This window comes from Rhinoderma darwinii, chromosome 2 (assembly GCF_050947455.1).
Source record: "Rhinoderma darwinii isolate aRhiDar2 chromosome 2, aRhiDar2.hap1, whole genome shotgun sequence".
Lineage (NCBI taxonomy): Eukaryota > Metazoa > Chordata > Amphibia > Anura > Rhinodermatidae > Rhinoderma > Rhinoderma darwinii.
This window is the reverse complement of record NC_134688.1, coordinates 263,456,328-263,479,062: the sequence shown is the minus strand read 5'-3', so window position 1 is coordinate 263,479,062 and position 22,735 is coordinate 263,456,328. Positions and strand designations below refer to the sequence as shown.

General features: G+C 43.7%; 1 protein-coding gene across 1 annotated transcript in view; it reads right to left on the bottom strand.

The window, feature by feature from the left end:
* The window catches only part of RLF (RLF zinc finger), a 56,861-nt gene extending 52,313 nt beyond the window's left edge, over window positions 1-4,548 (bottom strand). The window contains exon 1 of the mRNA XM_075853233.1: window positions 4,273-4,548. Coding sequence (XP_075709348.1) covers window positions 4,273-4,452 — 180 coding nt within the window. The 5' untranslated portion in view covers window positions 4,453-4,548. The remainder of the gene's footprint in view (window positions 1-4,272) is intronic.
* Window positions 4,549-22,735: the final 18,187 nt, after the last annotated feature.

Genomic DNA, 22,735 nt, shown 5'->3' with positions numbered 1-22,735 from the left:
ATAGTGTCAGAGTGTGTTGGTAAGGGGAAATGATCGCGCCCAATTGTCAATTTATGCATACACTTCCAGGAGAAATAACAGAGGAACAACACATCATAGTTCTAAGAAAAGCTTCAGAATTATTTTCTAGCAAATAGAAGTATTTACTGAAATAGACCTGTTAGAGATCAGACAGGTCCTCTTTAACCCCTTCCCAACATTTTATCCAGTTACTTCATACCCGGGAAGGGGATGTATGGAGCTCCATACTCAGCGGGTCTCGATTGTATATTATAGCAGACACCTCACTGCAACAGCCGTTTAACCACTTAGAGGCCACGGTCAGTAGCAACCGCAGTATCTAAGCGGTTAGAAAAAAGGGACAGGCCCCTTCTGTTAGCCCATCACCCACCTCCCGCATATCGATCATCATTAAGATTTTTTGGCTGTGCGGATGACAATTTTTTGTTTTACTATAAATATATAAATGTCCCTGCTCTCAGCTACCAAAGGGGGCATCCTTGCTCGAATGGGTGAGATTGCTATTCGTATTGATCTCACCCGTTTAACCCCTCAGATGCGGCACTCAATAGCGAGCGCCGCATCTAAGTGATTTTGGAGAGAGGGCGCTCCCTCTCATCCCACTGACACCCGGCAATGAGATCACCGAGTGTGTGTCTCCAATGGCAGCCAGGGGCATAATAAAGGCCCCCAGGTCTGCGTGTAGTGAATGCCTGCTAGATCATGCCAGCGGCATGGCCTAGCAGATGCCTGTCCGTTTTAAACTGACAGGCAGTAATACACTGTAATACAAAAGTATTGCAGTGTATTATAAAAGAGATCGGAGGATCGCATATTAAAGTCCCCTAGTAAAAAAAAAAAGTTTTATAAAAAGTGAAAAAAATAAATGTAAAACCCACTTTTTCCCCTTAATAAAATGCTTTATTATGATTATTAAAAAAAACAAAAAAAACAAACTAAATAAAAGTAAAAATGTTACACATATTTCGTATCGCTGCATCCGTAACGACCCTGAATATAAAGCTATTACATTTAATCCGCATGGTGAAGGCCGTAAAAAAATAAAAACGAATAGAAAAATTGCTCTTTTCGATGCATCCTGCCTTAAAAATAAAAAAAAATTGATAAAAAAAAAAGTGATCTACTCCAAAATGGTACCAATAAAAACTACAAGTCGTCCCACAAAAAAAATAAATAAAAAAAAAAGGAGTTATGGCTCTTTAAATATGGAGAAACAAACAAACTTTGAAACAAAATGTGTTTTTACTGTGTAAAAGTAGTAAAACATACAAAATCTATACAAATTTGGTATCGTTGCAATCGTAACAACCCGCTGAATAAAGTTAGTGTTATTTATACCACACGGTAAACGGCATAGATTTAGGATGCAAAAAAAGTGTGGCAAAATGTCAGTTTTTTCTCTATTCCCCCCCCCCCAAAAAAAGTTAATCGATAAATTCTATGTACCCCAAAATGGTGCTATTAAAAAATACAACTTGTCCTGCAAAAAACAAGATCTTATACAGCTACGTCGACGCAAAAAAAAAGTTATAGCTCATGGAATGCAACGATGGAAAAAACGGCAAAAATAGCTTGTCATTAAGTTTTTAAAAAGGCTGGTCATTAAAGGGTTAAACATTTTTTTTTTACTATTTTTACACAGAAAAAAAACTAACAACCTATATAAAATTTGGTATTGCTGTAATCTTATTGACCTGTGAAAAAACTTTAACATGTCGTTTTTACTGTGTGGTGAAAATGAAACCCAAAAAACAAGTGGAGGAATCACAATTTTTTCCCCTATTCAACCCCACAAATATTTTTTTTTTCAGTTTCTTAGTACATTAAGGCCCCATGCACACGAACGTGTTTTTGTGGCTGAAATTCACCCGAAAATCTGCGAGTGAATTGCGGTCCCATTGATTTCTATGGGCCCACGCACACGACCGTGGTTTCCACGGTCTGCACATTGCCAGGGAGCCTGGATTGCAAAAAGTTAGGACATGTCTTATTACGACCGTATTTTGCGATCCAGGCTCATTGAAATGAATGCGCACAGCCCATGATTTGCAGGCGGCACACGATTTGCAGGTGGCGTACGAGTGACTCGGAGACCGTCCAAGCCACAAATCACAGCCAATACGGTCATGTGTATGAACCCTAAATGGTGCTGTAAAAAGCTACAACCCATCCTGGAAAAATTAAGCCCTCAAACAACTATATAGACTGAAAAATAAAAAAGTTAGGGCTTTTGGAATGCAATCAGGAAATAACGAAAGTGAAAAAAAAAATGGCTGCCACGCCAGAGGGTATAGAACTTCCAGAAAGTAAATAAAAATCCTATATAAAAACAATTATCGGAGTACTGTCATTTTAAGGGTATATTCACAGATTATGGTCAGGCTGATTTTGGAGGGTAAAAGAGATTTATGTTCCAAAATAAACTAGAAATAAGCCTGCAAACTGTTTCCCACCAGTTAACTTTGACGACTCGCATATCCTGTGAAAAAGCGGATCCTTGTTCATTCACGTCAATGGAAAAGCATTCACTCGCTATAGAGTACAGGATCCCATTTTGGGATCGAAAGAAGTGTCCAACTAATATAGGTAAAGTATATAGCTGAAAAAGCAGAGGGTTTTCTGGGAATTTAACTCATTTTAACAGTAATGCATGATAAAATCGGGTCTCCGTCCATCACGGCAAGACCTGCATTTGTGCTTATGTCCAGCGGTCACGTAGGCTCTATTCACATCTGCGCCAGACGCTCAGTTAGGGGCCTCCGTCGCAGATGCCGGAAGAAACCGCCACCGGGCGATGTTATTGTCCATGATGCAATGGCTCCAGCAGGTTTTTTTTTTCTTCTTCTGTTTCTATGACGAACAAAAGCTGTAAAAACTCAGATGTGAACAAAATCTAACCTAGTCTCAGGACTGCATCATCAGAGAGCGGTAGACAAGTCACATGACTGGACCTGAAATCACATTGCACAAGTCCCCCATATTGTTTACAAGCAACCACGTGGTACTAGGTACACTTTTAATATGTTTCTATTGGCAAGTCCTGCCATTATAAGAAAGATGCACACTTATTTGTTAACCTCTGAAGAGAGGCAGGTGACTTATAATAAGATGAAAATAAAAATATCCAGATGCCAAGGCTACGTGGTCCAACGGAGGAGCAATTTTGGTAGAGCGCACCAACAACGATGGCGACAAATTCTCTGACTGGCCTCATTTACAGCTACCAGCGTTCTGTGAACATTGTGATCATCACGGCCACCCGCCTGGGTCTTCTTTGGTGGAGCCCTAATATAAAACTGTAAGTGGACTATTGTTATTGACAGCCAATCCGATCACTTAATTTCTCCCTGCGCTGGGCATCTGACAATAGATCCAGTTTCCATCCATCTCCCTCGTGCATGTAGTTGGGCTGACAATGAATTACTATTCCCCCAGCTGCTCTGCTCTAGGATGGATTCACTCCAGCTGCTGGCAATTCTAATAATAAGAATATATGGAATGGTTATTTATGCAGTTTCCTGTTAAGGACTTCCACATACGATCTATGTCCAGCACCAGAACCTTCTATTTGTTCAATCCCGGCAGTTTCCATTATGCCAGCAGGTTAGGAAATGACCAATGGTTACATATGCCACCACAGTAAGTTATGGGCATGACAAGCAGGCCTATCTTTACAAGTTGGTAGTGGACCTGACAAACTGCAGCAGAATATGGAGGAAAGTCTCCCTGCCAACTAGGATCATTCATGCCACCCCTTCCCGCACTCCACCATAGTGTGGGCATCTTCCAGAGCAGGCACAATCATTGTGACAGCTGTGACACTGGGACGGAGCCCCCCGCAGGGACGCGATCACTCCAGGCTGTGTCCCCCCCACGTACACTGATGCAGCGCTGCACGCACGAGTAACCCAGTTTCCTCATTGCATGCTACACAGTACAGCAGCGCTATGGATTGTGGGTGCAGCTGGCCGCCATTCCGCCGAGTGCACCCCCTTCCCTCCCCGGTAACCCGCTCTGCTGTGACAGGGGATCACGGGCTAGGGGGTGAATGAATTGAGGAAAGGGACTGGACTGGCAGCAGCCCTCCCACAGAACCCGCCCCCATCACTCACTGTCAGCAACCAAAATAAAACGACACAGACCCACAATGACAACACCGAGTCGTTGCTGCTTTCCTTGTCCGCCCCACAGCTGAGCTTCCCCCGCTACAGTGCAACGAATCCCCCTGGTTCCCCATTCAGCTTCACTCACCTCACACAGACGTCTGCAGTAAACCTCTGAGGATGGCACCGACACATCCTCCTCTCTCAGCCTGTTCTCTAGCTCCTGCAGCGTCCCCACCAAGTGGCTAAGCTCCAACGGAAGAGAAGCTGGGGGTACCGTATCCCCGTTTGTAAGCCCCGCTCGGGACTCTCCCTTCCCGTCCGCCATCTTCTCTCGCCTTTGCCGCGCGTAGGCAACACTCGCACACTCACTCTCTCGTCACGTGATTCGGCGTCGGTAAGACGACGTCATCACCAGGGAGACCGGCGTAGGTAACGCCTATTCTATCTAGGTAATGTCCCTCCCCAAACTCAATAGCACCGCCTATTTATGGCGGCCATTTTGTTTGTTGACATGAGTATGAATACATGCCAGCGCTGGTTTGTTTTTCATAGGTCACATGATCTGTAATAGTGGGAAATCAGAAGCTGGAAACCCTGTATTCTATGGAGTGCCATATGACTCATGAGTCAGCATGGTATTACAAGGAGTTCTAGCTAAGCGGCATACCTTACTATTTTATTTATATCTCTTGCTCATATAGTGCCAACATATTCTGCAGGGCTGTACAGAAGTTGTCATCCTCTATACTGTTCCCAGTGGGGCACACAATCTCTATTCCCTATCTATATGTTTTTGGAGTGTAGCAGGAAACTCAGAGTGCCCCTAATAAACATCAGTGCCAGAAAAGTCCCCCACGTAGGCTTCGTTCACATCTGCGCCAGGGTCCGGTTCCAATGTTCCGCCTGAGCTTTCCGTCGGACCACGACCCTGACTGACGCAATCGGAAACCGAAGGTTTGTTTCCATCACCATTGGGTGCCAGTGGTTTCCGTTTGTCTCAGTTGTGCAAGGGTTCCGTCGTTTTGACAGGATAAATACTCTTGTCGACTACGCTATTGATTCCGTCAAAATGATGGAACCCTTGCACAACGGAGACAAGCGGAAACCATTTGCATCGGATCCGTCACCATTGAAATCAATGGTGTGGTAAACGGAAACCTATGGTTTCCGTTTGTGTCAGTCAGGGCTCTATTCTGACGGAAACCTCAGACGGAGGGTCAGAAGAGAGCTCGAATGGATATGTGAACCTCAAAATGGGGTGGAGTTCAGTGCATATTCATTTACACAGTTTCCATAGCAGAGTGCACTTTGAGGGGTTCTCTAGTATCTGGTTAGAGGCTGAAATTATTTTTGCTGCCACTAGAGGGTGCTCACTGCAGATTAATTTATTATGGAGAATGAACCCCTATGCAGTGAGCGCCCTCTAGTGACAGTTGCAGGCAGACAATAGTTTATCATTTTGCTTATGCGTGGAAGGTGAGGGCTACACCAGAACCTTTTATTCAAACTCAAAAATCGCTATGAAATCAGTGTCCATAGGAATGCTCTGAATGACTTGAAATCTTTTTTAAAAAAAAGTCATGTCTTTTTTCCTTCATAGGAGTAACATAAAAATCTCTTGAAAATCACTTGTTAGGGTATGTTCACATGGGCTATTTTCAACTGTTTTTCTGTCAGTAAACGTCCAGAAAAACGGCTGAAAAATCGGAAGCAGAATGCCTACTAACATCTGCCCATTGATTTCAATGGGAAATACAGTGTTCTGTTCTGACTGAAAAAGACGGAAAAAGACGCCCCGTAAAAAAAGAAGAGCGCATGTCACTTGAGCCGTTTTTGGAGCCGTTTTTCATGGACAATAGAAAAACAGCTCCAAAAATGGCTGTAAAAAAACGCCACGAAAAACGCGAGTTTGATTAAAAAACGGCTGAAAATCAGGAGCTGTTTTCCCTTGAAAACAGCTCCGTATTTTCAGCCATATTTTGTTAACTGTGTGAACATAGCCTTATGGTTTTGATTACTGTATAGAAAATAGTCTTACTAGAAAAAGTCTGTGTGCAGTCTGCTCTGAAGGCTTCCTTCACACAGAGTTCTATTATGGAATTTTAAAATGCATGAAAAAAACGCATTTTACAACACCAACTTTTCTAAAAATATATCAGCATTTTTATGGCGTTTCTTTTGGTGTCATTTTGTACGCCACACCCAGAGCATGCTGTGTTTTTAAAAAACCGCCACGGACCACAAAAACACACCAAAAAATGCCACAAACCGAAACACAGTGTATGTAGTGTGTGGACTATAGACTATAACATCTGTAGCATCTGGCCGCACCAAAAAAACGCTGTTAAAAGTACCATCAAAAACACTACAAAAACGCAGTATAGTGCACCTTCCTCAACTTTAACCTGAGAGAGAAAACTGGACCCTAAAAAAAACTGGGGAGGAGACCTCCAGCTCACCTTTCACACTCCAGTGTGGTGTGGATTGTGGATGGCGCTCGGATCCTCGTGTCGGCACACGGCAGGCTAGCGAAGAAGGAAGAAGGTAGGAGGTAGGATCCAGCGCTCGGTGTAGTTAAAACGGATTTTCTGTTCCAAGTTTATTGGAGATAGATTAAAAGGAAGTCCAGTTGCATGTAGTCCTGGGTGAGTGAGAAGTGGAGGTGTATGTCCTCGGAGCCTACGCGTTTCGGACGACTATCCGCGTCCTTAAACTACAGCCAAGTTTAAGGACGCGGATAGTCGTCCGAAACGCGTAGGCTCCGAGGACATACACCTCCACTTCTCACTCACCCAGGACTACATGCAACTGGACTTCCTTTTAATCTATCTCCAATAAACTTGGAACAGAAAATCCGTTTTAACTACACCGAGCGCTGGATCCTACCTCCTACCTTCTTCCTAAAAAAAACTGCCTGCCGCTTGAGCCCAGTCTGCATAGCAGGCATCTGTGTGGCACCAAGTTGGGCATCACTAATCTAGATCGTCGTGTACAAAGGGCTTGCCCAGTCTTACATAAATAAAAGTGAACCTTTTTACAGTAAAAACCTATGAAACGTTCTAATCTGTTTTGCGTTTCAATTCCTCAACATTTTCAAGTTCGCTGCCTGCTGTCAGTGAATGTAAACGTTCTGCTTTACGATCAGAGGCTCAACATCAGTTCTCAGTTAGTCCTACTCATATAGCTGCTGGTTTGTTACTGTGTAGGCAATCCTCTGTGAACAAAATATGTCAGTAGCATAATCTCCTGTTTTACGGTCAAAGCTGAGCTTTTACCTAGACTGATGCATTGTAACAAACTCATTAGAAGTTTGAGAAGGACTAGGTCAGGACTCTTTCTTTTTTAGCTTCTGAATGTAAAGAATGTTTCCATTCACTGACAGCAAGTAGACATCTTCAAATGGCAAAAAACTGAAACACAAAGTAAGTTTGATTACATAGTTTTTTTTATTGTATATGGCTTAACTCAGTGGCGCACCATGACGTAACTGTACTTTATGGTTTTCCTTGGCTAAAGGCACCATGACGTATAGTTAGATCAGGGTTATTGCACAAGCACATGTGTGATTAACACTTTTGTAACTGTGCCAGCAAGCTGCCCCCACAAACCATAGTGCCAGAAAAGTGCCCCCTGATAAACAGTACATTTTAGAGCAGAGGGCCCCAAATAAACAATACTGCCAGCATACTGCTGTCACTTTTATTTACTGTAAATATGTCCCAAACTCTGTGCCGTTTCATTTCATGTTATATCTTTAGAGGTTGGAGTCCGTGGGTACCATATAAATTTGACTGCTCTGTCATGAGATCTTTTCTATTTTGGGAGGCTCCTGGACCGTAGGTTGTCTAATCCTGCATTCATGTATTTCTCCCCCCTTCCCTTTCTTCTTGCTGACCTACTACCGGCAACTGTAAAGGCATCTGCAGGGTTGGGATATGAACGATTCACCCGGATCTTCGGTGAATCGGTTGTTGTTTTATCAACTAGTTTGGAACCACGGAGAAGCAGGATTCTGACCTGGCTTCCCTGGATTAAATTGTACCCGTATCCTTAGGACGCAGATACAATAAAATAGTCAGGTGCAAGGGAGCCCCCTGGCTCCTTTCCCTGCCATTAGATGCTTTGGGATGCAGGCTGCCTGATTACATAATCACACTGCCTGTCCGATCCCGCAGAGGCCAGACCTGCATCACTAGATGAAATGGTCAGTGTGGAAACTGGGACAGGTGAGTATCTGTTACTTGGGCAGGCGGCACAAATATTTTCAGGGGATTTACATTTTTACAATTATTTGCATAGAATGTGGTGGACATTTTTTTAGTGGCATAAATATTTTCAGGGGATACAGCATGTTGTGCACATTTTTCAGGGAGCATTTTGTTTGTGGCACAATCATTTTTTTAGGGGGCTGGGCATGTGGTGGACTTTTTTTAGGGGGCACAGTTTGTGGCATTATTTTCAGGGACACAGCATGTGCCACTATTTTAGGGGCACTGCGTGTGGTTCACGATTTTAAGGCACTAATAATTTGAGGGGGTACTGTGTGTGGCACGATTATTTTGAGGGGTAAAGTGTATGGCACTTATTTTAAGGGGCACAGTGTGTGGTGGTATTATTTTTAGGTGGCACAGTGTGTCTGCCTTAATGCAGAAAGTGATATTGTGCTGCAAAAGTGAGGTGCCAAAGATGTCTGGGCAGCAAACTCTGCAGAGGAGACAGGTAGCTGGAAGAAGTCTCCATAGAGGTCTGGAGTCTGGACGAATGCAGGGGAAAAAAAAAAAAGGAGGACGACTACAACCAGAGTAGACGTCACTGAATGTCATTATTTCTTGTGCTTATGACTTCTTGCTGTGTTCTGCAGCAAGAAGATGTGTGGTAGTATTTTTGTTCGTGAAACAACTCCCAACATGCCCTTATCATTGTTCAGTTCATTCTGAGAGCTGGCATTTTATATGGAACAAGCTTTTGTTTTTAGGAGATTTGGCAAAAAGCTGGGAGTCTCGACCTTCAGCATTTAGCGTCTACATTAACATATATAGTGAGTATGGTATATTGTAGTTCTTTTATCTGATTATAAGAGTAAGAATAATTTTAAAAGATTTGAATCCCACCCCTAGACATCTATGCTTACAGCAGGTCAGTATTGTTCACCTACAGCTTCTTATATGTCCCTGTTGAGACTACTGAAAAGTATTTTGGCACAGAATTTATCATGCATAACCATGTGAGTGTTAGGCGAGGGTAGGGGTTGTACAGGACTATAGGCTAAAGTTGAGAGGGAAAGACAGCATGCTTCACAGGGAAAGCCCACTGAGCTCTCAATTTGCAGGTTCACAAGATGGTATGTCAGAGACAGCACTTCTTAAAAATAAGAAAAGCAATACAGTAGTCAGCCACAAAGGTACATTTTTTTGAGGTACATAAAAATATATCTAAAAATCATTCTTGACCTAAGTGTACATATACACTACCCAAGTGCTTTTCATACTGGGGTCTCATGAGACCAACCATTGGTCAAAGTACATTCTAAAATAAAAAATTGATTTAGTTTATCTTTTATTATTCTTTTAGACCAAGTATAAACCACAAAAATAAAATAAAAAAGGAGCATAAAAAGGAGATAATTATGTTTCTATATCAGAGATTGCTGCAGCCAGGAAAAGGCCTTTGAGGCACGAACGATTACTATAGGACCACTCCTGTCAAAACTGCCTCCCCAATAACGGAGGTCATCTCTTTGAGAAGCATCACTCTAGCTCGAGTCCACAACCCGTGGCACCCCAGCGGTTGTGAAACTACGTCTTCTCTGATTGTTCCCTTTTCTTCTCCACCTGGTCCAAACCGCTATGATGATTTCTCATGGCCACTACTCATTTCTACAGAGAGTTTGCTTCCCAGACATCTTCAGTTTATTGCTTTTCCAGTACCCTCCACACCAATTTCCCACCCTCTACACAAACTTCCAATCCTACTGTTTCCCTTAACACTGTGCCTGCTGTTGCCTGGGGGGCCCCCATATCTATAGTTATCCCTGAAAAAAAATAGTGCCCCGAACAATAACAGTGCATCTGTTCCCCACACAGTATTTGTGCTCTCTTTGTGCCCCACACATTAATAGTGGGCCCCTTTGTGACCCACACAGTAATGGTGCTCCCTTTGTTGGGAATGATTACGGTGTCGAAACCACACAGTAAGAGTGCCCCCGCACAACAGTACCCCTTTGTGTTCCCCCACAGTATTAATGCCGTTAACCCAGTAAACGTGCCCCCACACTATCCCTACACAGTGATAGTGCCCCTACACTAACTATTTCTCCCACACAATATAAGTGCCCCTGAAAAATAAAATAAAAATACTTACATAACCCTGTTCCTATTATGAGTGGAGCCTCTTCCTTCTTGTGCTGTCAGCGGCACGTTGCAGACGGACGTGATGAGTCCCTGTATCATGCTGGCCTCAGTCAATTTCCCGGTGCTTTGTAGTTCTGAGGACTTGGGCTCGTGCCTTCCCCACCGCTTCCCTGAAACCCCATGTCTATAGTCAACACCACCTTTCTGTACTAGCATTGACAGATGGGCATTACCATTACAGTTTCCAATTAGCACTGACAGCATCACATTGTGTAGGGACACATCCTTTTGAGAAGAGGAATGGTAAGGGTATGTTCACACAGCTTAGGCCGAGAAATCGGAAGCAGAACGCCTCCGAACATCTGCCCATTGATTGAAATGGGAAAACGGCGTTCTGTTCCGACGGGCCACGTATAAAAAACTTAAGACGTTTTTGGAGCCGTTTTTCATTGACTATAGAAAAACAGCGCCAAAAATGGCCATTAAAAACGCAGCGAAATACGCGAGTTTGATTAAAAAACACCTGAAAATCAGGAGCGGTTTTCCCTCAGAAGTTTTTTGTTTTGTGTGCGCACATACCCTTACACTCAGTTGTCAAGAATTTTCTATAGCAGACGTGTCAGGAGAGGTGACAGCTACTCTATAAATCCAGTGATTCACAGGGGACATTTTCTATGATTAGAGTCGTTCCCTTCCCTTTTCTTCTCCATCTGGCCCAGACCGCCATTATGTCTTCTCCTGACCACTGCAGAGTTTACTGCCCAGAGATCTTTAGACCCTCGCTTCTGCAGCCACTGCCAGCCTCCATAGAAACACAAATAAATATAAACTCCAGAACAGATCCCTAAATAAATACAGACCACGAGAGCACTTAAACTAAAAGAGACCCAAGAACCCCTAAATAGACCCCCACAACACCCTAAAGACTACAGACCAGAACCCCCCAAAAATATACCCCCTTAATGCAGGCCCCTTAACACCATCCGAAAACCTCAGACTAGTCCTTACAAATATAATGGTGGTTTCTCTTGGCTCAAATACCCACAAAATCTCTCTCAGACCGGAGCAGGCAAAACTAAATTGGGTATGATCCAACAAATACCCTAAATAACATATATAAAGTACAGTGAAGTTTACCGCTCAGACGGCACTGGTAACAGTCCAATATCATTCAGTATGGACTCTCTCCCAGAAAAATGCAGTGGACAGTCCGCAATCCAAGGAGGGTGTGGATGGTAATTCTTATCCTTGTAGTTCCACCAAGCTCCTTATCGTCTCTCTCCACAGGAAAAGGATCTTATGTCTCTAATAGATGGAAAAAGACCATAGACCACCTTTAACACAAACCCCAGATCAGACTACCCCGTTATACAGACCTCAGACTAGACTACCCCTTTATATAGACCCCAGTCCAGATTAGCTCTTTATACAGACCCCAGTCCAGACTACCCTTTTATACAGACGCCAGTCCAGACTACCCCTTTATATAGATCCCAGACCAGATTACCCCTTTATACAGACCTTAGACCAGACTACCACTTTATACAGTCCCCACACCAGACTATCCCATTATACAGACAAGACTACCCCATTATACAGATCCTAGATCAGACTACCTTTTTATACAGACTCCAGACCAGACTACTCTTTTATACAGACTCTAGACCAAAGTACCCCTTAAAGGGGTTATCCCACCACAAGAACTTATCACCAATCCACAGGATAGGTGATAAGCGATTGATCGTGAGGGGGTCCCGCCAATGGGACCCCACCGATCAACAGAACAGGGATCCCAAGTCCCCTGAATGAATGAAGTGGCAGTCTCGCTTGCATGCCAACGCTCCATTCATTCGGGCATCCTCATGCTCTTGATCAGTGCGGTTCCCAGTGCTGGGACCCCCAGCGATCAAAAACGTATAACCTATCCTGTGGATAGGTGAGAAGTTCTTGCGGTGGGATAACTCCCTTTAACACAGTCATTCCCTCACTCCACGGCTGCCCGCAACCCATGTCACTTTGTCAGTTCCCATTCTTCATGGCAGGGCCACGTGCGCCTGACTTGCTCCCACCAGTATGGAAGGAGGAGTTAGGTGATGTCTCAATCCCACCAAAGGAGGGGAGGGAGGAGGAGTATGCAGTCCAACTCCTTTCATCCCACTGCCCGTCCACAAAATTAATGCGCAAACTTATTTAATAAAATTTACCGTTCATTACTATTGCCGGTACAAATTAAATTAATACTGGGCCTCTGGTTTACCTTCCAGGTGGCAACCTTAATAAATCCCCCTTTCATAAGCCCCTGTATGCTGAAATGGGGCAATATGCTGTGGTCACTGTAGTTCTATAAATTTGTCATATGACTGCTTGGACATTACAGCACATGGATGATCTTAAAGGGGCTGTATCAGTTCAGAAAGAAGGTGCCACTTTTTTTTTTTTTTTTTATACTCAGAACACTCTTATTCATGTTCATTCAAGTTAATGGGGCTGAGCCTATGGATAAGAGCGCTGCTGTGTCTGGAAAAGAGCGGCCCATTTTGTTCTGTTCACATACATCCCCATTTTAACTATGGTTGCATGTTTTGTAGAGTGCATACCAGGAGCAATGTTGTTACAGACAATTTTGTTAAATGACTGGGGTACTAATTGCTGCTTAACAGAATATTTTTTTTTCCGATTCCCGAAGTAACCTCTATGAAAAAAAGTTTTAGGGCAAGTTACCGTTTATGTTTTTTTTCTGTGTGACTCTTGGGAAAACGGAAAGGGGATTTTTTAAAGTAGCGTTTTCAAGTGTGTTAGTTCCCATGTCAGAGATCGCAGAATTCCACCTCCTCTTCCACCCTCAATTATACTCACTTTGTAAACTTTCTTTATAAACTTAGATGGGATCCGATATTCGCTGAATCTTGTGTGTCCGAGACACGTAGGACCCACTCTTAGCTGAGCCGTCAGTTCAGCTGAACTGACAGATTAGACTATGAACGATAAGCTGCATCGTAAAAATTAAAATTATTTTTTAATAAAATTGAATTTGAAAGTTGCTTATAACACAGAACACATTGATTAAATAAAAAATAAAAAATAAAGATTGCTTCTAAAAGGTGTACATAGCCATTTTATTTAATAGGTCCAGTTCCTATAGGGTTTATAGCTCTGTTTAATGAGCTCCACATCCACTGCTTACCTTTAAACAGCCATGCAGATAAATAAAAAGAAGTGCTCAGGGGAGCGCTGTGCCGCTTTGTTTCTTCGTTTCTGCTGACCTTTACTCAGAAAGCTGAGTGAGTGGTGTACGGGCTCAATAGAAAGTCTTTGAGTCCGTACACCGCTGGCATAGGCTTTCCGAGAAAAGCCAATAATAAATGAAGCGGAACAGCGCTCACCCGAGCGCTTCTGCCGCTTTGTTTTACCGATCGGTGGGGGTGTCAGCGCTTGGACCCCCACCGATAAAAACTTTTGACTTGTCATAGTGACATGTCAGAAGTATATGTCAAAAGTATTTTAACCCCTTCCCGCTTTGGCCACTTTTGACCTTCCTGACAGACTCATTTTTCAAATCTGACATGTTTCACTTTATGTGGTAACAACATTGGAATGCTTTTACCTATCCAAGCGATTCGGAGATTGTTTTCTCATGACACATTGGACTTTATGTTACTGGCAAAATTTTCTCGATACTTTCTGTGTTTAATTGTGAAAAACACTGAAATGTTGCGAAATTTTTTACAAATTAGCATTTTTCTAAATCTACATGTTGCTAATTAACATCCCCCATATGTTTACTTGACATTTTTTTGAACATCCTTTTATTTTTTTTAGGACGTTACAAGGCTTAGAACTTTAGCTCCAGGTTCTGCAATTTAAGGCCTAATAAACACGAACGTGTCCGTTTTGCACGCGTAAAAATGTAGCGTTTTGCGCACATTGCAGTTCCATTTGTCATCAGTGTTTGGTGCGTGTCTGCGTTATTTTCGCGCGTATGCCATCCTTATGTCACAGGGTTTTGACGTTTACAAAATGAAATGAAGGTGGTTTTCTTTTTCCCATCAGCTCTTGAGCAACTGTTGCGCGAATCACGCAGAGCACACGGATGTGCGTCCGTGTGCTGTCCGTGATTTTCACGCACCCATTGACTTCAATGGGTGCGTGATGCGCAAAAAACGCTCAAGTATAGGACATGCAGTGAGTTTCACGCAGCGGACACACGCTGCGTGAAAAACACGGAACGTCTGAATGGCCCCATTGACTTGCATAGGTCCGTGCGGCGTGAGTGATTTTCACGCACATATCACGGACGTGAAATACGCTCATGTAAATAAGGCCTTAGGAAATATCACACATATGGCCGTAGTGTGTTTATGGACTTAAAGAGGCTCTGTCACCAGATCATAAGTGCCCTATCTCCTACATAATGTGATCGGCGCTGTAATGTAGATAACAGTGGTTTATATTTTGAAAAACTATCATTTTTGAGCAAGTTATGAGCAATTTTAGATTTATGCTAATTAGTTTCTTAATGACCAACTGTGCGTGTTTTTACTTTTTACTAACTGGGCGTTGTACAGAGAAGTGTATGACGCTGACCAATCAGCGTCATACACTTCTCATTGTTCCAGCCCAGCATGATCCACAGCACAGTGTGATTGTGCAGTGAAAGAAGCTGGGCTGTTACAATGGGCTGGAACAATGAGAAGTGTATGAAGCTGATTGGTCAGTGTCATACACTCCTCTGTGGAACGCTGTGAAAGTGATTAGAATATGTTTAAAAGATAAAATTTTGCATGGACTCCATCTTGTATGGTAGGCGTCCATTTTGGATCATTGGAATTCATCTTTTGGCCTGAAGGAGCCATCTTGAGATTAATAAGTAAAAAGTAAATGTCAGCAGATGTCCTGAAGCAATTCTATGTTGTGTTCTTGAATTGAATGTTTTATTACTCTTGTAAGGAGCAGATCAAATAGCCTTGGCCGAATGGACAATGACATTGTTTACCAGAGGGAGGGGATTCAGCCCTGGAAGAAGCGCTCTGTTTAAATGATTGAGGCTGGGTTCACACGACCTATTTTCAGGCGTAAACGAGGCGTATTATGCCTCGTTTTACGCCTTAAAATAGAGCTACAATACGTCGGTAAACATCTGCCCATTCATTTGAATGGGTTTGCCGATGTATTGTGCAGACGACCTGTAATTTACGCGTCGTCGTTTGACAGCTGTCAAACGACGACGCGTAAATTGACTGCCTCGGCAAAGAAGTGCAGGGCACTTCTTTGCAACGTAATTTGAGCCGTTCTTCATTGAACTCAATGAAGAACAGCTCAAGATTTACGAGCGTCACAGACGCCTCGCATAATACGAGGAGGAGCATTTACGTGTGAAACGAGGCAGCTGTAAACAGTCTGTCTTTTCACACGTAAATGCCTCTCATCGTGTGAACATACCCTTAAACTTATCTGTAGTCTCCATTCTCTAGAGAGATAAGAAGTAGACACATTAACTTGTGTATCTGAAATGTGTCTTCCCCATGGGACAAGGATCAGGCCACCTGGGGCTTGGAGGGTGAAGAATTATTATAATGCATTGAAATATTCTCATTGGCTGAATCAGAGTCATTATCATATTGTAGATGATTGGCTGAAACCAAAGCCTACACCTTTCCTGTCATTATATTTATATACTTGTTTGGATCAATAAAGAGCAGAGAAGGTTTTTGAGCATACAAGCATGGTCTCTTGTGTCGTCTTTTCTCTCAGATATATATATCTATTACCTATGATTTGGAAACTGGATAAATCACTGGAGGGCGGGTATCGGTTGACATACCCATTACAAATTTCAGTCTAATATATTTTGGCCCATGATTGCGTTAACAAACGCCTAGTTGGTCATTAAGAAACTAATTAGCATAAATCTAAAATTGCTCATAACTTGCTCAAAAATGATCGTTTTTCTAAATAAAAACCACTAAGCGCCGATCAGATTACATAGGAGATAGGGCACTTATAATGTGGTGACAGAGCCTCTGGAAGCACAGGCTTCAGAGGCAAAGGAGCTCTTTGGGGCCTCCTTTTTATTAGAATATATTTTAGGCACCATGACATGTTTGAACGGCTCTTGCGGTGTCAAAACAGTGGGAATCTCCCAAAAGTGACGCCATTTGGAAAACTACACCCTCAAGGACATTATCTAGGGGTATAGTGAGCATTTTAACCCTCACAGGTTTTTTGCAGAAATTATTGGAAGTAGGCCGTGAAAATCAAAATTTTTCAAAGAAAATGTAGGTTTAGCTAATTTTTTCTCATTTCCACAAGAACTAAAAGAAGAAAAAGCACTGCAGCGTTTGTAAAGCAATTTCTTCAGAGTAAATCAATACCAAACATGTGGTCATAAACGGCTGTTTGAACACATAGCAGGGCTTAGATGGGAAAGAGCGCCATTTGGAGCTCAAATTTAACAGGAATGGTTTGGGGAAGCCATGTCACATGTGCAAAGAACCTGAGGGACCAAAACAGAGGAAACCTCCCAAAAGTGACCCCATTTTTGAAACTACACCCCTTGAGGAAATTATCTAGGGTGTATAGTGAGCATTTTGACCCCACAGGTGTTTTGCAGAAATTATTGGACGTAGGCAGTGAAAATGAAAATCAACATTTTTTTCAAAGAAAACGTAGGTTTAGCTATTTTTTTATCATTTCCACAAGGACTAAAGGGAAAAAAGCACCACAACATTTGTAAAGCAATTTCTCCAGAGTAAAAAAATACCCCATATGTGGTCATAAATGGCTGTTTGGACACAACAGGGCTCAGAGCCCAATTAGACTGACTTTTGGAGCTAGGATTTAGCTCAGGGGTCTCAAACTCGGCTGGGTAAGTGGGCCGCATATAGAAAAAATGGGAAGTTGACGGGCCGCATTACTTTCAAATTTGATACAACACAAAATTATTGTTAATAAATTACTTATTTGAACTACTATAACACTATAACACTATATTACTATAATAATAATACTACATTACTATAAAATCAATACTACATTACGATAATAATAGCGCTAGGTTTAAAATGAGATATTTCTCCACGTGCTTATTTCAACAATCCAGTTTTCCAGTTTAAGTGTCGCTAAATGCAGTCCGGCGGCTCAGTTGGCAGCGTTAGGCAGACACACATGTCAAGATTGGGCAGCCCCTTTTTAGATAGTGCCACAATGCCCCCTGTGGATGCTGCCACAGTGCCCTCTGTGGATGCTGCCGCAGTGCCCTCTGTGGATGCTGCCTGTGGAGTGCACTCTGCCTGGGAAATTTGATACAACACAAAATTATTGCTAATAAATTACTTATTTGAACTACTATAACACTATAACACTATATTACTATAATAATAATACTACATTACTATAAAATCAATACTACATTACTATAATAATACCGGTAGGTTTAAAATGAGATATTTCTCCACGTGCTTATTTCAACAATCCAGTTTTCCAGTTTAAGTGTCGCTAAATGCAGTCCGGCGGCTCAGTTGGCAGCGTTAGGCAGACACACATGTCAAGATTGGGCAGCCCCTTTTTAGATAGTGCCACAATTCCCCCTGTGGATGCTGCCACAGTGCCCTCTGTGGATGCTGCCGCAGTGCCCTCTGTGGATGCTGCCTGTGGAGTGCACTCTGCCTGGGATTCCAGCTCTGCTCCTGACATCACTGTCCATATATGGACAGAGATGTCAGGGGCAACCCCAGAGCTGGAGTCCCGGGCAGAGCGCTAGTAGGCTCTTCCTGGGACTCCAGCTGTGGTCCTGACATCACTGGGACTCCCGCTCTGGGGAAGACCCTGACACACTGTCCATATATGGACAGTGATGCCAGGGAATTCCACAGAGTCCTGGAGCAGAGCCAATACTAGCGCTCTGCACGGGACTCCGGCTCTGGGGAAGCCCCAGACATCGCCGTTCATATGTGGACAGCGATGTCAGGGAATTCCAGAGTCTAGCGGCTCTGTGTCCCGCGGGCCGCAGATGACAGCACCCGGGGCCGCATGCGGCCCGCGTGATTGAGACCCCTGATTTAGCTGGATGTGTGTGTGGACACAATGTTGCTTTGGTATAATAAAGGGGTAAATGAAGGATGAAATTACAAATTTATGACTGGTACGCTTTGAAGCAATCCTTGATATACAGGCCTGGTTTTTCAGGGCAGGTTTCACAGTGATAAATAGTGTATTTTCTAATTCCCCTTTTGGAACACACTCTGCACCTTATTTGTCTCCTTCCCTTCTTTGCAATTTGGGGCACTTCATTAGGGAAAAGTTGCTCTGGTACAATACGTAGACCATCGATACCAGCTGGTGTGTTTGGGCCCTCCCCTGCCTGGTTCCCAAATAGAAGTGCCTTGATAACCACCTCTTGAAAGTTAAGGAATGTCCCTGTCCGGCCTACACATTGGGATAGCACGTAAGCATTATACATTGCCATCTGTACAATGTGCACGGCCAGCTTTTTGTACAATGCCTTTGTTTTCCGCAGGGATCTATAATCTATATTTAGTACTTGATCAGAGAGATCAACCCCGCCCATGTACTTATTGTAGCCGAGGATGCAATTTGGCTTGTGGGTCACTGTGGTGGTACCTCGTTCAGGGACAGTGGTGCTGCCGCTGCGATCATTTGTGGTCAATAGAAGGACATCCCTCTTGTCCTTATATTTGATGAACAACATGTTCTCGCTGCATAGTTCCCTGCTCTCACCACTTCTGAGGCTTTGTCTAAGCAGTGTTTTAGAGAGGCCTCTTTTTTTTTTTTTTCGCACAGTACCGGGTGCTGCAGTACTTCTGGCAGAAAGGCACCTAAATAATGTGATGCTGGTATAGAAGTTATCCACGTAAAGGTGATAATCCTTGTCCAGCAATGGGTGTATTAAATCCCACACTATTTTCCCACTAACTCCCAGGACGGGGTGGCATTCTTGGGGCTCAATAATAGAGTCCTTCTCTTCGTAAACCCGAAACCTGTGTGCATACCCACATGTACTCACACAGTTTGTACAATTTAATTCCATACCTTGCCCTCTTATTGGGCAGGTATTGGCGGAATTTAAGCCTCCTCTTAAAATGAACAAGGGACTCGTCTATGGAAATATATTTAAATCGAGGGTGCACACTTGTGAAAATATGGTGCTGAAATGTTTAATGACTGACCTGATTTTAAATAGACGGTCAAATGAGGGGTCGTCCTGGGGCGGGCACTGTGCATTATCATTATAGTACAAGAATTTTAAAATCACTTCAAAGCGTGTCCGGGTCATGGTCATGTGGTAAATTGGGGTGTTGTACAAAATATCCGCACTCCAGTATTGCCTAACCTCTGGCTTACGCACTAGTCCCATATGCAGCACAAGGCCCCAAAAGGTCATAATCTCCGCTGCATATACAAGGGTCCATCTAACAAATGATGAAGTGGGGTTTTTGGTTACAAATTGTTGGGCGTAGTGATTTGTCTGGGCTACCATTAAATTAACAAACACCTCAGAGAAAAAGACCTTGAAAAAAAATCTATTTCTGTGAGGCCTGCAGTCTCAAACCCAATTCTTGAGCTGCCTATAAAACCCGGAATTTGAGGCTCAATTTTCGTGGGGTGGAGCCCACACGGGATCAATCATTGGGGTTGCCTTAACTTCTCTCCTAGGTCGCCTTTGGGGGGTTCCTCATCACTGGATGAGGAGGAAGAGGAGGAAACAAAAAGGAGTGTCAGAGGCAATGATGGCGTATGTCTCCTCGACTGAATACATCCTTCTGGACGATTGAGACATTTTGATTGATTATAGTTGGGTGTGTGGTGTTTTAACACATGTAATCAACTTTTATTTTTATACAGGGGGTGTGTGTGCTTAGTGTTTTTACACGTGTATAGTGAACAGAAATTAGAAGATAAGAAAAATTAAAAAATAAAAAATAAAGAATAGGCGGATATAAAAAGTAAGAGTAAATTAGAATAAATTTTTAAACGAAAACAGTAAATCTACGTAAGGGCCTGTTCACATCACCGTTCGCTTTCCGTTCCGTCGGAGGTTTCCGTCGGGTGAACCCCGCAACAGAAAGTGAAAGTGAAAGCACAGCTTCCGTTTCAGTCATCATTGACTCCGTCGGAAAACAGGAAACCTGCCGGGATGGTGACGAACGGAAACCATTAGCGAGGTTTCCGTCACCATTGAGATCAATGGTGACTGAAAAAGAAGCGGTGGTTTCACTTTCACTTTCCGTTGCGGGGTTCACCTGACGGAAACCTCAGACGGAACCCCGGAACGGAAAGCGAATGGTGATGTGAACAGGCCCTTATGTCAAATTTACTATACGAATGTCAGTTAAACAAAACTGAACATCCCTCAGTAACGGAGACCATCTATTAAAAAAAAATAAAAAATAAAAAAAGAAGACTGTAAACTAACAGTCAGGGGCGTAACTAGGAAAGACTGGGCCCCATAGCAAACTTTTGACTGGGGGCCTCCCCTCCCCTGGGTGTCACACAACCCCCCCCCCCTTGTAAATAGTGCCTTTTTTACAGGCCCCCCCCCTGTAGATAGCGCCATACAGCCCCCACTGTAGATTGCGACATACAGCCCCCACTGTAGATAGCGTCATACAGCCCCCTCTGTAGATAGCGCCATACAGCACCCCCCTGTAGGGAACGCCATACAGCCCCCCCTGTAGGGAACGCCATACAGCCCCCCCCCCTGTAGGGAACGCCATGCAGCCCCAACCACCAAAAAAAATGCGACCTACAGTGTGTCCTACAAAAGACACGTATCCCCTATCCCCATGTGTGATCGCTGGCAGCGATAGGGAGAACGGGGGACCGAAAGTCCACCAAGTTCTCCATGACTAACCTCTGACTTCCGGCGTCTGTGCAGCTCAATAAAAATGAAATGAACGCTGGTCACGCATGCGCACAAGCGCGACCGGCGTTCCATTCATTTCTACGGAGCTGCCGACACAGACCCCGGAAGTCCGAGGTTTGTGATGGAGAACTTCAGGGGACTTTCAGTCCCCCGTTCTCCCTATCAATGCCAGCGATCACACATGTATCCCCTATCCTGTGGATAGGGGATACATGTCTTTTTTTTAATGGCAGAGCGGGGAGATACCTCCCTGCTCTGCCGTAGTGTTCAGTGGTGTCGCGCTGTAGCAACCATAGCAGCAGCTAGCGGAGCCTCCGGCTATGGTGGGGGCCCGTGCCGGTGGGGGCCCGTGCCGCTACGGCTGCTAAGGCGGTAGTTACGCCACTGCTAAAATTAAGCACAGATGCCGAAAAAAAAAAATACCATAAAAGAACTGCGGGAAAAAAAAGCCATAGATGCGTATTAGTGTGGCCAAAGGGCGCACACAGGGAGACGGTGCAAATGACAAAAAAAAATAATCCTGTGCAAAAAATTGAGCGGATTCGGACAGGTAGGGGGTTGGTGTGGGAAAGGGGGGGGGTGGATTGGGACAGGGACAGTCCCATGGCCAGGGAAAGGGACAAAAAAATCTGACTGATCAGCAGTCTTTTTTTTTTTTTTGTGGTGATCAGACAGCAGTAGCAAAAAAGCAGTTTCTTATTTTAGTGCGATGAGCACTACAAACCATGCAGCAAAGCTACAGCAGACAGCCTCTCAACCACTGCATGCTGCCTCAAACCGGAATGGCGGAGTGCAGAGCAGTGCCATCTTAGACAGCACCAATCACCACCATCTAACTGTGCCCTGTGACTCCAGGGCACAGTTTTAACAAAAATTCCTGCGATTGGCCGATCAGAATTGACCATCCAATAGCAGTGATCGCCGATGCGGGGGGCCAAAACGGCACCCTGGGCGAGTAGTAGAGATGGCCTGCTGTCAGGGACAGCAGCCATCTTTACTTTGTCTCAATTAGTCTCAATTAGCACCGGTGACCACTTCCCGCTGCGCAATACCTATACGGTGCTTTGCAGGAAGCACCTCCCGACAGCGCGCATATATACGACGTATGTCGGGAAGGGGTTAAAAGCTTAGTTAACCTTTAAGATTGGCGTTTCAAACGCCAGTCTTAGACTAATTTACATTGGTGGAAAATGCACCAAATATATTAAGGAAGTGGAAAGTGTCAAGAAAAGGTTGCAAATTTTAACGCAATTACGGCATGCGCAAAATTTGCAACTTTTTTATGCCAGAAAACTGGCGTAAATCTGTTGATATATTCCCCAACGGTTTTCTTCTCAGAGATGAATTTCTGGGCACTAGGAAACCTCCTGCTAAAT